Raw genomic sequence first — 17,029 nt, forward strand, 5'->3', positions numbered from 1 at the left:
TGAGACTTCTGCGGCCACAGGCTCGCTAAGAATCCTGATCTAACTGATATGCTTGTCTCCACGGGTTCACTAAGATTCCCGATCTGCGTTCCTTGAATCCGCCTGCCACGTAGAACTGGAACACATCCGTAATTTGCAATTTAAGCTGTCACATAGACCTGGGAACACATCCCATTGCAAACTTTCCACGCCGACGATTCTTGCTGCTTTTCTTAGAGTTCTTGGCACAACTCCTCCGCTTCACACATATCCAACCACACTGATCCCACTTCTGAACTGAGAAGGGTAGGTATTCGAGTGGTGTAGGTTTTATTTAGGATAGTTGTGTTGGATATATATATATATATATTATAACTATATTATATAATAACTATAAGTGTTCTGCACACGTTCTGCTCTGGAGTCTATCTCTGTCCCGACTACTTTACATTTTTAGAGTCTGGTAACATTATAAAAGGGACTTCAGTCACCGACTACCAGTCATCGAGTGCGGACGTCTTTATTCTTTCTCATCGTTGATCTTCGGAACCTGTGCTCAGTATACCTCCCCCCCCGAGTGCACCTACGTCTGCCAAAACAGACGAAAAACACTCGCGATCATGGGCCCCGAGCCCCCCAATCTGCAGGGTAATCGCTTTGCTGTGCTAGGCGAGAGCCCCAAATCCAAAAAGAAAAGACCTTATCAAAAACTTACGGAAGAGTTCCCTGAACTTCCAACTCCAGTTCAAAAAAATCCAAAGTTTATAATAGTAAAAACAAAAGACTCCCAAAAACCAATCTCACACTACTCTTGCTTCGCTGTACACAAGGCACTACAAACCATCAGCAAGGAAATAATTTCCATTTCTACGCTAAGAGATGGAAATCTATTGATGCTAGTTACCACCAAACCAGTGGCCGACAAATTCCTCCGTACCACCCACTTACCTGGCTTATGCGACGTCGAATTCAATTACCACGAATCTCTTAACTTTGTGAAGGGAACAATATACGCACCATGCCTAAACAACATCCCAGAAGAAGAAATTGTGAAAGAGCTACGAGCCCAAAACGTGCATTCGGTATTCAAGTTTACCAAAACCATCGACAACGCCACCAAACCCTCGGGAGTGATTCTGGTCACTTTCGATCTCTACAATCTTCCTAGTAAGCTGGACATCTCTTGGTACAGTGTCAAAGTAAGGGAATATATACCAAACCCAATGCGGTGCAAAAACTGCCAGAGGATCGGACATACAGCTAGACACTGTGGTGATCCAACCATGTGCTCCACCTGCAATCTTGCCCCTCACCCACCCGCGCCCTGCTCACGCACCGAGTGCGCGAACTGCTCAGGCCAACACCCCGCCTCCTCACCTGCTTCCCCAGCGTATCAACAGCAAAGAGACCTACTAAAAATTAAAACAACAAAAAAATGCAGCATGCGTGAAGCTAGAATTATTCAAAAACAACAACTACAACAATCATCATCGACAATCAATCACTCGGCTTCCTTCGCGAAGGTTGCTTCCTCTCAACCGACTTCGGTAACGGCTTCGAAACCGAAGCAAGACTCTCTGCAAGCAGAAGACAACAACAAACCATCAACCAGCAAGCAAAGCACATCCAATGTAACACAAAAAGCAAATGTAACCCCCTCCCCCACCTCTCCTCCAACGCCCTTGCCGGGCTCCCCCCATTTCCCCCTTTCCCCCCACTACCCCAAATCACCACCGTCCCCACGAACGCAAGATAAAAACCCCATGATCAAAGACCGACTAAAAAAATCTCGCGCTATCATTAACGAAACGCAACGGTTTCTAAAAACTTTAGATTCGGACCACAGTAATTCTAAAAATGAAAATATGTCCACAGACTCCGAGTTTAGCCAAGCAAAAAACCTTTCTGACTCTGAATCTCAAATGGAACAAGATCTCTAAAAGCGCCCCCAGTACCCTCCTTTTTTTTTCTTATTTAAATAAATGCCTTTAAAAATCACCCAATGGAATATAAATGGATTTATAAACAATTACAACCAACTGTCTCTACTCATTAATGACAATTCGCCCGACATTATATGCCTACAGGAAACCCATCTGCCTAACGATTCAAAAAGCTTTGTTTGCCCTAAGGCCTATTTAGCTTATTTCTGCAACCTTCCCCATAACACGTCAGCCAAACAAGGTATTGGAGTGCTCATTAAAAGACACATCCCCCATACCCACAAACAGATTACATCAAACATATTATGCTCAGCACTCCAGCTTGATCTGGACCGGCCCATTACCATAATAAATATGTACATCCCACCTTGCCAGAGTTTCAGGAGTACCGACATTGTTGACTGTTTAAACAATATATCCGGACCCTTCATAGTGTTGGGCGACTTCAACTCTTGGAGCCCGCTATGGGGATCGCCAAAATCCAACTCCCGGGGGAAAGCCCTGGAGCGTACAATTGCTGACCTAAATTTAATCACACTTAATGACGGCTCCGCCACTCACCTCTCGACCCACAATACTCTTACTCACGTAGATATCTCCCTGATATCCCCACAACTTGCGCACATATGCGACTGGTCTATCGCTTCTAATTTGTATGGCAGCGATCACTTCCCAATCACTACGTCCGTATCAATCCGTTTCAGTGCTGATAAATCCCCACCGTTACCAAAGTACAAAACCGACTTGGCCAATTGGGAGAGTTTTAAAACAAAATGCACGAGTATCTCATTGACATGGAAAACTGGTAGCCTTAACAGCCAAATTGCCCAAATTACTAAATGTATAAGGGCGGCGGCAAACTGCAGCATCCCACAAACTAAAAGCATTCCACACAAGGCCAAAGTCCCCTGGTGGAACCACTCTCTCCAGGAGCTTAGGGACGAAAAACAAGATCTTTTTCACAAGTACAAATCGGACCTTACAATTCCGAATCTTTTACTCTACAAAAGAGCCAACGCTTGCTTTAGAAAAGCTGTACTAGCTGCCAAACGCACCTGCTTTCAAAATTTCACTTCCCGAATCTCACCTTTCACTACCCCCAAAAAGATATGGTCCGATGTCAAGCGCCTAGCTGGGGTACCACCCACCCCCATAAAATATTTAAAAACGGAAACTGGTCTTCTTACCTGTCCGAAGAAAACTGCAGAGCAATTTGGATATTGTTGGTCAGAGTACTCGGCCGACCACAACTTCTCTCAGCAGTACTGTCAATCTAAGCAAACCTATTTAAACCACACCTACCAACCCATTTCTACATCTCTTCCCGCGAGGCAACTTGACTTAAATTTTACAAAACTGGAATTAGAAATCGCAATTCAAACGGCAAAGGGAAAAAGTCCCGGCTTTGACAGAATTTCGTATCCCATGCTTAAAAACCTACCACCAGCTGTTAAAGATAAACTTTTAGAGGTCTTTAACGCAATGCTCCAAACAGGATCCTATCCACATACCTGGAAATCAGCCACGATAATCCCTATACCCAAACCAAACAAAACTAACCCAGAAATCAATAGCTTCCGTCCCATTTCACTTCTATCTTGCCTAGGAAAAACAGTCGAGAAAATGATTGCACGCAGGCTCATGTGGTTTACCACCCAAAAAAGCCGTATCTCTCACTACCAGGTTGCATTCAAAAAGAGTCACAGTACTATGGATGCTCTCTTGAGATTCCAACACTTCGCGTCGAAGGCCCTTTCTACAAAAAATCACGTATCCATTCTGGCTACGGATTTTGAAAAGGCTTTCGATCGCGTGGGGTTACACTCAGTGTTATACCAACTCGAACTCTGGGGCGTTGGTCCAAGACTTTATAACCTTATAAAAGCCTTTATGACCAACCGAACTTTCAGGGTCCGAGTCAATAACTCAACATCAAATCTACATAAGCTCCACAATGGCATTCCTCAGGGTTCCCCTCTTTCGGTGGTACTCTTTATGATTGCTTTTGAGCAAATATCTTCAATTTTTAACAGACACAAAGACATTTCCATTTCATTGTATGCTGATGACGCATTTATTTACACCAACAAGAAAGATCTCAATTCCGTTAAAGATACCTTCTCAAACGTTCTGGACGAACTGGAACAGTGGGGCGCTTCATCTGGGGCATCTCTTTCCATTGGAAAATGTCAGGTCCTACATATTTGCCGAAAACAAAATTGCAACTTTCCCGAAATTGTATTTAAAAACAAAGTCATTCAACAAACTAATCATTTAAAAATCTTAGGAATTACCTTCGACTCTAGGCTTACATTTAAAGAACACTGCCTAAGACTTAGAAAGCAGTTAGAATCTCGTCTCAATATAATTAAATTTTTAAGCTCAAAATACTCTCATGTACATATAAATACTTTAATTAACATAACAAGGGCATTAATACTCTCAAAGATAGATTACGGGCTCCCGATATTCGGCTGGATTGCAGCCTCCAATATCAAGAGTATTCAACCACCATACCACGCAGCTGTACGCAGATCTATCTACGCCTTTCCGACCTCTCCGACCAAGTGCACTCTAGCGGAGTCCGGACTACCCAGCATCACCAACAGGATAAAAGAAACTACAACCCGACTCATACCTAAATTATATACCACTCCAAATCGGTTATTAGCTGACGACTTCAAAAACATATTTAAAGAAAGAAGGAGATACAAATATCCTTCTACTCTCCGGATTTGCGCCAACTTTAGCAAGAAATTGGACCTACCCCCACCAAACAGATTTAGATCGTCCGGGCCATCTCCACCCTGGTCTCGGAACCAACCTAACATCAACACCAAACTGCGTATCTCCTCAAAAAGTGATACTCCCAGCTCAGTTCATCGCACCCGCTTTCAAAACGAAAAAGAACTCCTCGGTGAAAAACATTGGCTGTTTACCGACGGATCCAAAACTTTGGAATCAACCACTTTCGCAGTCATCGACGCTAACAACACCATCATAGCGGGAGGGGCGCTCCCCCTCTACAATTCAATATTCGTGGCAGAAGCTACGGCTATATTACTAGCCTGCCGCTTTGCCACCAGTAAAAACGGAGAGTTTGTTGTCTGCACTGACAGTCTGTCGTCACTCCTGGCAATAAATAACCCCGAGTATCGCGATCCCACCATAAGAGAGATACAAAGATTAACAAAAGAACATCCGAAAAAAATAACACTCTTTTGGGTCCCTAGCCATCAAGGCATAAAGGGTAACGAAGACGCGGACCAGGCAGCCCACAACATTGGCCTCTCACCAACATTCATTTTCACTCCAACAAACAGCAAGGACATACACAAGCTAATAGATCGCAACTTGGAAAACCAAAAGATGGAGGAATGGTCCACTTTCACCCATAGATACTCCAAATTTAATCCCACTTGTACAAAAATACCTCTCCCAGCGGCAATCGGGAGACGACAATGCAGTACCTTTATCCGGCTTCGTATAGGACACACCAAACACACACACGAACACCTATTAAAAGGCATCAACAATCCGATCTGCAGTCTCTGCGGAGGAATCCCAAACACCGACCACCTTTTAGACAATTGCCCTGGACTGGCCAATATTAGAGCCCACCTGTTCGGCACACAGCCCCCTTCCCAAATCCTCAATTGCCCATCCGTAGAAAATATTAAAAAAATTAACGAGTTTATAAGTAAATCAAAGCTAGCAATATAATAACAAACTAAGCCCATAAATAAACCGCAAGTACAGATTTAAACACAGCAGATTAGTTACAGTCAGAGTCGAAGGCCTCCGCAGCCAGTGCTCGGAAATTTAGTATTAAGTTTAACATTGTATGATAAGCTTAATTTGTTAAATAAATAAATAATAAAAGGGACTTATTCTGCACTAATATCGAAGGTTTGGTATATACTGTATTACGCGCTGTTCACATCCTTAAAGTTACATATATTAATGCAGATAGCAACATAATCATTCCACAAGCCCATAAAGTGTGCCATATCGAAATCCGAGTTAATTTGACCAAGTTATGGGCTTTTAAATATGGAAAGGAGGCCCATTTCTGTAAACCTTCGCAAAATTAAAATCAATGACATAAAAACGGTCATATTTTTTACTTCCTTTAAAGTTATATATTTTAATGCAGATAACAACATAATCATTCCACAAGCCCATAAAGGTATGCCATATCGAAAACCGAGTTCATTTGACGAAGTTATGGGCTTATAAAAATGGAATGAAGGCCCAGTTCAGTCAACCTTCGCAAAATTAAAATCAATGACATGAAAACTGTCATATTTTGTACTACCTTTAAAGTTATATTTATTAATGCAGATAGCAATATAATCATTCCACAAGCCCATAAAGGTATGCCATATCGAAATCCGAGTTTATTTGAACAAGTTATGGGCTTTTAAAGATGCAAAGAAAGCCCATTTCTGAAAACCTTCGCAAAATTAAAATCATTGTCATAGAATCGGTAGCGTTTTTTACAACCTTTAAAGTTATATATTTTAATGCAGATAACAACGTATTCATTCCACAAGCCCATAAAGGTATGCCATATCGAAATCCGAGTTTATTTGACCAAGCTATGGGCTTTTAAAGATGGAAAGAATTCCCATTTCAGTAAACCTTCGCAAAACTAAAATCAATGACATAAAAACGGTCATATTTTATACTACCCTTAAAGTTACATATATTAATGCAGATAGCAACATAATCATTCCACAAGCCCATAAAGGTGTGCCATATCGAAATCCGAGTTCATTTGACCAAGTTATGGGCTTTTAAATATGGAAAGGAGGCCCATTTCTGTAAACTTTCGCAAAATTAAAATCAATGACATAAAAGCGGTCATATTTTTTACTACCTTTAAAGTTATATATATAATTGCAGATAGCAACATAGTCATTCCACAAGCCCATAAAGGTGTGCCATATCGAAATCAGAGTTCATTTGACCAAGTTATGGACTTTTAAAGATGGAATGAAGGCCCATTTCTGTAAACCTTCGCAAAATTAATATCAATGACATAAAAACGGTCATATTGTTTACTACCTTTAAAGTTATATATTTTAATGCAGATAACACCATAATCATTCCACAAGCCCATAAATGTATGCCATATCGAAATCCGAGTTCATTTGACCAAGTTATGGGCTTTTAAAGATGGAAAGAAGGCCCATTTCTGTAAACCTTCGCAAAATTAAAATCAATGACATAAAAACGGTCATATTTTTTACTTCCTTTAAAGTTATATATTTTAATGCAGATAACAACATAATCATTCCACAAGCCCATAAAGGTATGCCATATCGAAAACCGAGTTCATTTGACGAAGTTATGGGCTTATAAAAATGGAATGAAGGCCCAGTTCAGTCAACCTTCGCAAAATTAAAATCAATGACATGAAAACTGTCATATTTTGTACTACCTTTAAAGTTATATTTATTAATGCAGATAGCAATATAATCATTCCACAAGCCCATAAAGGTATGCCATATCGAAATCCGAGTTTATTTGACAGTTAATCGACAACGCCACCAAACCCTCGGGAGTGATTCTGGTCACTTTCGATCTCTACAATCTTCCTAGTAAGCTGGACATCTCTTGGTACAGTGTCAAAGTAAGGGAATATATACCAAACCCAATGCGGTGCAAAAACTGCCAGAGGATCGGACATACAGCTAGACACTGTGGTGATCCAACCATGTGCTCCACCTGCAATCTTGCCCCTCACCCACCCGCGCCCTGCTCACGCACCGAGTGCGCGAACTGCTCAGGCCAACACCCCGCCTCCTCACCTGCTTCCCCAGCGTATCAACAGCAAAGAGACCTACTAAAAATTAAAACAACAAAAAAATGCAGCATGCGTGAAGCTAGAATTATTCAAAAACAACAACTACAACAATCATCATCGACAATCAATCACTCGGCTTCCTTCGCGAAGGTTGCTTCCTCTCAACCGACTTCGGTAACGGCTTCGAAACCGAAGCAAGACTCTCTGCAAGCAGAAGACAACAACAAACCATCAACCAGCAAGCAAAGCACATCCAATGTAACACAAAAAGCAAATGTAACCCCCTCCCCCACCTCTCCTCCAACGCCCTTGCCGGGCTCCCCCCATTTCCCCCTTTCCCCCCACTACCCCAAATCACCACCGTCCCCACGAACGCAAGATAAAAACCCCATGATCAAAGACCGACTAAAAAAATCTCGCGCTATCATTAACGAAACGCAACGGTTTCTAAAAACTTTAGATTCGGACCACAGTAATTCTAAAAATGAAAATATGTCCACAGACTCCGAGTTTAGCCAAGCAAAAAACCTTTCTGACTCTGAATCTCAAATGGAACAAGATCTCTAAAAGCGCCCCCAGTACCCTCCTTTTTTTTTCTTATTTAAATAAATGCCTTTAAAAATCACCCAATGGAATATAAATGGATTTATAAACAATTACAACCAACTGTCTCTACTCATTAATGACAATTCGCCCGACATTATATGCCTACAGGAAACCCATCTGCCTAACGATTCAAAAAGCTTTGTTTGCCCTAAGGCCTATTTAGCTTATTTCTGCAACCTTCCCCATAACACGTCAGCCAAACAAGGTATTGGAGTGCTCATTAAAAGACACATCCCCCATACCCACAAACAGATTACATCAAACATATTATGCTCAGCACTCCAGCTTGATCTGGACCGGCCCATTACCATAATAAATATGTACATCCCACCTTGCCAGAGTTTCAGGAGTACCGACATTGTTGACTGTTTAAACAATATATCCGGACCCTTCATAGTGTTGGGCGACTTCAACTCTTGGAGCCCGCTATGGGGATCGCCAAAATCCAACTCCCGGGGGAAAGCCCTGGAGCGTACAATTGCTGACCTAAATTTAATCACACTTAATGACGGCTCCGCCACTCACCTCTCGACCCACAATACTCTTACTCACGTAGATATCTCCCTGATATCCCCACAACTTGCGCACATATGCGACTGGTCTATCGCTTCTAATTTGTATGGCAGCGATCACTTCCCAATCACTACGTCCGTATCAATCCGTTTCAGTGCTGATAAATCCCCACCGTTACCAAAGTACAAAACCGACTTGGCCAATTGGGAGAGTTTTAAAACAAAATGCACGAGTATCTCATTGACATGGAAAACTGGTAGCCTTAACAGCCAAATTGCCCAAATTACTAAATGTATAAGGGCGGCGGCAAACTGCAGCATCCCACAAACTAAAAGCATTCCACACAAGGCCAAAGTCCCCTGGTGGAACCACTCTCTCCAGGAGCTTAGGGACGAAAAACAAGATCTTTTTCACAAGTACAAATCGGACCTTACAATTCCGAATCTTTTACTCTACAAAAGAGCCAACGCTTGCTTTAGAAAAGCTGTACTAGCTGCCAAACGCACCTGCTTTCAAAATTTCACTTCCCGAATCTCACCTTTCACTACCCCCAAAAAGATATGGTCCGATGTCAAGCGCCTAGCTGGGGTACCACCCACCCCCATAAAATATTTAAAAACGGAAACTGGTCTTCTTACCTGTCCGAAGAAAACTGCAGAGCAATTTGGATATTGTTGGTCAGAGTACTCGGCCGACCACAACTTCTCTCAGCAGTACTGTCAATCTAAGCAAACCTATTTAAACCACACCTACCAACCCATTTCTACATCTCTTCCCGCGAGGCAACTTGACTTAAATTTTACAAAACTGGAATTAGAAATCGCAATTCAAACGGCAAAGGGAAAAAGTCCCGGCTTTGACAGAATTTCGTATCCCATGCTTAAAAACCTACCACCAGCTGTTAAAGATAAACTTTTAGAGGTCTTTAACGCAATGCTCCAAACAGGATCCTATCCACATACCTGGAAATCAGCCACGATAATCCCTATACCCAAACCAAACAAAACTAACCCAGAAATCAATAGCTTCCGTCCCATTTCACTTCTATCTTGCCTAGGAAAAACAGTCGAGAAAATGATTGCACGCAGGCTCATGTGGTTTACCACCCAAAAAAGCCGTATCTCTCACTACCAGGTTGCATTCAAAAAGAGTCACAGTACTATGGATGCTCTCTTGAGATTCCAACACTTCGCGTCGAAGGCCCTTTCTACAAAAAATCACGTATCCATTCTGGCTACGGATTTTGAAAAGGCTTTCGATCGCGTGGGGTTACACTCAGTGTTATACCAACTCGAACTCTGGGGCGTTGGTCCAAGACTTTATAACCTTATAAAAGCCTTTATGACCAACCGAACTTTCAGGGTCCGAGTCAATAACTCAACATCAAATCTACATAAGCTCCACAATGGCATTCCTCAGGGTTCCCCTCTTTCGGTGGTACTCTTTATGATTGCTTTTGAGCAAATATCTTCAATTTTTAACAGACACAAAGACATTTCCATTTCATTGTATGCTGATGACGCATTTATTTACACCAACAAGAAAGATCTCAATTCCGTTAAAGATACCTTCTCAAACGTTCTGGACGAACTGGAACAGTGGGGCGCTTCATCTGGGGCATCTCTTTCCATTGGAAAATGTCAGGTCCTACATATTTGCCGAAAACAAAATTGCAACTTTCCCGAAATTGTATTTAAAAACAAAGTCATTCAACAAACTAATCATTTAAAAATCTTAGGAATTACCTTCGACTCTAGGCTTACATTTAAAGAACACTGCCTAAGACTTAGAAAGCAGTTAGAATCTCGTCTCAATATAATTAAATTTTTAAGCTCAAAATACTCTCATGTACATATAAATACTTTAATTAACATAACAAGGGCATTAATACTCTCAAAGATAGATTACGGGCTCCCGATATTCGGCTGGATTGCAGCCTCCAATATCAAGAGTATTCAACCACCATACCACGCAGCTGTACGCAGATCTATCTACGCCTTTCCGACCTCTCCGACCAAGTGCACTCTAGCGGAGTCCGGACTACCCAGCATCACCAACAGGATAAAAGAAACTACAACCCGACTCATACCTAAATTATATACCACTCCAAATCGGTTATTAGCTGACGACTTCAAAAACATATTTAAAGAAAGAAGGAGATACAAATATCCTTCTACTCTCCGGATTTGCGCCAACTTTAGCAAGAAATTGGACCTACCCCCACCAAACAGATTTAGATCGTCCGGGCCATCTCCACCCTGGTCTCGGAACCAACCTAACATCAACACCAAACTGCGTATCTCCTCAAAAAGTGATACTCCCAGCTCAGTTCATCGCACCCGCTTTCAAAACGAAAAAGAACTCCTCGGTGAAAAACATTGGCTGTTTACCGACGGATCCAAAACTTTGGAATCAACCACTTTCGCAGTCATCGACGCTAACAACACCATCATAGCGGGAGGGGCGCTCCCCCTCTACAATTCAATATTCGTGGCAGAAGCTACGGCTATATTACTAGCCTGCCGCTTTGCCACCAGTAAAAACGGAGAGTTTGTTGTCTGCACTGACAGTCTGTCGTCACTCCTGGCAATAAATAACCCCGAGTATCGCGATCCCACCATAAGAGAGATACAAAGATTAACAAAAGAACATCCGAAAAAAATAACACTCTTTTGGGTCCCTAGCCATCAAGGCATAAAGGGTAACGAAGACGCGGACCAGGCAGCCCACAACATTGGCCTCTCACCAACATTCATTTTCACTCCAACAAACAGCAAGGACATACACAAGCTAATAGATCGCAACTTGGAAAACCAAAAGATGGAGGAATGGTCCACTTTCACCCATAGATACTCCAAATTTAATCCCACTTGTACAAAAATACCTCTCCCAGCGGCAATCGGGAGACGACAATGCAGTACCTTTATCCGGCTTCGTATAGGACACACCAAACACACACACGAACACCTATTAAAAGGCATCAACAATCCGATCTGCAGTCTCTGCGGAGGAATCCCAAACACCGACCACCTTTTAGACAATTGCCCTGGACTGGCCAATATTAGAGCCCACCTGTTCGGCACACAGCCCCCTTCCCAAATCCTCAATTGCCCATCCGTAGAAAATATTAAAAAAATTAACGAGTTTATAAGTAAATCAAAGCTAGCAATATAATAACAAACTAAGCCCATAAATAAACCGCAAGTACAGATTTAAACACAGCAGATTAGTTACAGTCAGAGTCGAAGGCCTCCGCAGCCAGTGCTCGGAAATTTAGTATTAAGTTTAACATTGTATGATAAGCTTAATTTGTTAAATAAATAAATAATAAAAGGGACTTATTCTGCACTAATATCGAAGGTTTGGTATATACTGTATTACGCGCTGTTCACATCCTTAAAGTTACATATATTAATGCAGATAGCAACATAATCATTCCACAAGCCCATAAAGTGTGCCATATCGAAATCCGAGTTAATTTGACCAAGTTATGGGCTTTTAAATATGGAAAGGAGGCCCATTTCTGTAAACCTTCGCAAAATTAAAATCAATGACATAAAAACGGTCATATTTTTTACTTCCTTTAAAGTTATATATTTTAATGCAGATAACAACATAATCATTCCACAAGCCCATAAAGGTATGCCATATCGAAAACCGAGTTCATTTGACGAAGTTATGGGCTTATAAAAATGGAATGAAGGCCCAGTTCAGTCAACCTTCGCAAAATTAAAATCAATGACATGAAAACTGTCATATTTTGTACTACCTTTAAAGTTATATTTATTAATGCAGATAGCAATATAATCATTCCACAAGCCCATAAAGGTATGCCATATCGAAATCCGAGTTTATTTGAACAAGTTATGGGCTTTTAAAGATGCAAAGAAAGCCCATTTCTGAAAACCTTCGCAAAATTAAAATCATTGTCATAGAATCGGTAGCGTTTTTTACAACCTTTAAAGTTATATATTTTAATGCAGATAACAACGTATTCATTCCACAAGCCCATAAAGGTATGCCATATCGAAATCCGAGTTTATTTGACCAAGCTATGGGCTTTTAAAGATGGAAAGAATTCCCATTTCAGTAAACCTTCGCAAAACTAAAATCAATGACATAAAAACGGTCATATTTTATACTACCCTTAAAGTTACATATATTAATGCAGATAGCAACATAATCATTCCACAAGCCCATAAAGGTGTGCCATATCGAAATCCGAGTTCATTTGACCAAGTTATGGGCTTTTAAATATGGAAAGGAGGCCCATTTCTGTAAACTTTCGCAAAATTAAAATCAATGACATAAAAGCGGTCATATTTTTTACTACCTTTAAAGTTATATATATAATTGCAGATAGCAACATAGTCATTCCACAAGCCCATAAAGGTGTGCCATATCGAAATCAGAGTTCATTTGACCAAGTTATGGACTTTTAAAGATGGAATGAAGGCCCATTTCTGTAAACCTTCGCAAAATTAATATCAATGACATAAAAACGGTCATATTGTTTACTACCTTTAAAGTTATATATTTTAATGCAGATAACACCATAATCATTCCACAAGCCCATAAATGTATGCCATATCGAAATCCGAGTTCATTTGACCAAGTTATGGGCTTTTAAAGATGGAAAGAAGGCCCATTTCAGTAAACTATCGCAAAACTAAAATCAATGACATAAAAACGGTCATCTTTTTTACTACCCTTGAGAAGGGTAGGTATTCGAGTGGTGTAGGTTTTACTTAGGATAGTTGAGTTGGATATATTATTACATATAGAAATTATAACTATAAGTGTTCTGCACACGTTCTGCTCTGGAGTCTATCTCTGTCCCGACTACTTTACATTTTTAGAGTCTGGTAACATTATAAAAGGGACTTATTCTGCACTAATATCGAAGGTTTGGTATATACTGTATTACGCGCTGTTCACATCCTTAAAGTTACATATATTAATGCAGATAGCAACATAATCATTCCACAAGACCATAAAGTGTGCCATATCGAAATCCGAGTTAATTTGACCAAGTTATGGGCTTTTAAATATGGAAAGGAGGCCCATTTCTGTAAACCTTCGCAAAATTAAAATCAATGACATAAAAACGGTCATATTTTTTACTTCCTTTAAAGTTATATATTTTAATGCAGATAACAACATAATCATTCCACAAGCCCATAAAGGTATGCCATATCGAAAACCGAGTTCATTTGACGAAGTTATGGGCTTATAAAAATGGAATGAAAGCCCAGTTCAGTCAACCTTCGCAAAATTAAAATCAATGACATGAAAACTGTCATATTTTGTACTACCTTTAAAGTTATATTTATTAATGCAGATAGCAATATAATCATTCCACAAGCCCATAAAGGTATGCCATATCGAAATCCGAGTTTATTTGAACAAGTTATGGGCTTTTAAAGATGCAAAGAAAGCCCATTTCTGAAAACCTTCGCAAAATTAAAATCATTGTCATAGAATCGGTAGCGTTTTTTACAACCTTTAAAGTTATATATTTTAATGCAGATAACAACGTATTCATTCCACAAGCCCATAAAGGTATGCCATATCGAAATCCGAGTTTATTTGACCAAGTTATGGGCTTTTAAAGATGGAAAGAAGGCCCATTTCAGTAAACCTTCGCAAAACTAAAATCAATGACATAAAAACGGTCATATTTTTTACTACCCTTAAAGTTACATATATTAATGCAGATAGCAACATAATCATTCCACAAGCCCATAAAGGTGTGCCATATCGAAATCCGAGTTCATTTGACCAAGTTATGGGCTTTTAAAGATGGAAAGACAGCCCATTTCTGTAAACCTTCGCAAAATTAAAATCATTGACATAAAATCGGTCACGTTTTTTACAACCTTTAAAGTTATATATTTTAATGCAGATAACAACATATTCATTCCACAAGCCCATAAAGGTGTGCTGTATCGAAATCAGAGTTCATTTGACCAAGTTATGGGCTCTTAAAGATGGAATGAAGGCCCATTTCAGTAAACCTTCGCAAAATTAAAATCAATGACAAAAAAACTGTCACATTTTTTACTACCTTTAAAGTTATTTAAAGTTACGTCTGTGACATAAAAACGGTCATATTTTGTACTACCTTTAAAGTTATATATTTTAATTCAGATAACAACATTATCATTCCACAAGCCCATAAAGCTATGCCAAATCGAAGTCCGAGTTTATTTGACCAAGTTATGGGCTTTTAAAGATGGAAAGAATTCCCATTTCAGTAAACCTTCGCAAAACTAAAATCAATGACATAAAAACGGTCATATTTTTTACTACCCTTAAAGTTACATATATTAATGCAGATAGCAACATAATCATTCCACAAGCCCATAAAGGTGTGCCATATCGAAATCCGAGTTCATTTGACCAAGTAATGGGCTTTTAAATATGGAAAGGAGGCCCATTTCTGTAAACTTTCGCAAAATTAAAATCAATGACATAAAAGCGGTCATATTTTTTACTACCTTTAAAGTTATATATATAATTGCAGATAGCAACATAGTCATTCCACAAGCCCATAAAGGTGTGCCATATCGAAATCAGAGTTCATTTGACCAAGTTATGGACTTTTAAAGATGGAATGAAGGCCCATTTCTGTAAACCTTCGCAAAATTAATATCAATGACATAAAAACGGTCATATTGTTTACTACCTTTAAAGTTATATATTTTAATGCAGATAACACCATAATCATTCCACAAGCCCATAAATGTATGCCATATCGAAATCCGAGTTCATTTGACCAAGTTATGGGCTTTTAAAGATGGAAAGAAGGCCCATTTCAGTAAACTATCGCAAAACTAAAATCAATGACATAAAAACGGTCATCTTTTTTACTACCCTTGAGAAGGGTAGGTATTCGAGTGGTGTAGGTTTTACTTAGGATAGTTGTGTTGGATATATTATTACATATAGAAATTATAACTATAAGTGTTCTGCACACGTTCTGCTCTGGAGTCTATCTCTGTCCCGACTACTTTACATTTTTAGAGCCTGGTAACATTATAAAAAGGGACTTATTCTACACTAATATCGAAGGTTTGGTATATACTATATTAGGCGCTGTTCACAGTCGGCCTCTCCTGACAAATCTCTGCGTCATCGCAGGATTCATGGGGTGGATCATCTTCAAAGTCGTCATCTTCATCGGGCTCCTCCGGTGGCAGCTCACACCAGCGCTTCATCTTGTCGGACGAATACACCGACTTGTAGTGTCTCTGCTTTCGTTGTGCGTGAGGAATATCTTCTACAAGATATCTGTCGTTCGGCAGGACCTTGTTGATTATAAAAGGTCCTTTGTAGCGCGGCTCCAATTTGCGTGATGTGCCCGTGCTGAATGGCTCATTCTCGACCAGCACAAGGTCTCCAAGGCTGTAAACGGTTGGCTTAGCATGTTTGGCATCGTAGCGTTTCTTAGCGGCAGCTCGGTGATCGTTGACAGTTCTCGCAGCATCTGCTTTCTCACTAGACCAATACACACAATTTCCTTGTATGCATGTATGTGCTCCGGCTTCTAGAGAATTCTGACTTGAACCAACTTGTAAAATTCACCAATACTCACAACTGCTTTGTGTGTATGTGCTTTGGCTTCTGGAGAATTCTGACTTGCATCAACTTGTAAAATTCACCAATACTCACAACTCCTTTGTGTGTATGTGCTTTGGCTTCTCTTGAGACTTCTGCTGCTCTTGAGACTTCTGCGGCCACAGACTCGCTAAGAATCCTGATCTAACTGATATGCTTGTCTCCACGGGTTCACTAAGATTCCCGATCTGCGTTCCTTGAATCCGCCTGCCACGTAGAACTGGAACACATCCGTAATTTGCAATTTAAGCTGTCACATAGACCTGGGAGCACATCCCATTGCAAACTTTCCACGCCGACGATTCTTGCTGCTTTTCTTAGAGTTCTTGGCACAACTCCTCCGCTTCACACATATCCAACCACACTGATCCCACTTCTGAACTGAGAAGGGTAGGTATTCGAGTGGTGTAGGTTTTATTTAGGATAGTTGTGTTGGATATATATATATATATATTATAACTATATTATATAATAACTATAAGAGTTCTGCATACGTTCTGCTCTGGAGTCTATCTCTGTCCCGACTACTTTACATTTTTAGAGTCTGGTAACATTA

At 40.2% G+C, this 17,029-nt stretch overlaps 1 protein-coding gene across 1 annotated transcript; it reads left to right on the forward strand.

Moving 5' to 3' along the window:
* Positions 1-599: 599 nt before the first annotated feature.
* LOC136117384 (uncharacterized) lies at positions 600-8,830 on the forward strand. Its single transcript, XM_070995435.1, has 3 exons — positions 600-1,610; positions 7,462-7,560; positions 8,738-8,830. Exons 1-3 carry the CDS (start codon positions 600-602, stop codon positions 8,828-8,830), a joined length of 1,203 nt encoding a protein of 400 aa, XP_070851536.1.
* The last annotated feature ends 8,199 nt before the right edge of the window (positions 8,831-17,029 follow it).

Source organism: Drosophila suzukii, chromosome 3 (assembly GCF_043229965.1).
Source record: "Drosophila suzukii chromosome 3, CBGP_Dsuzu_IsoJpt1.0, whole genome shotgun sequence".
Lineage (NCBI taxonomy): Eukaryota > Metazoa > Arthropoda > Insecta > Diptera > Drosophilidae > Drosophila > Drosophila suzukii.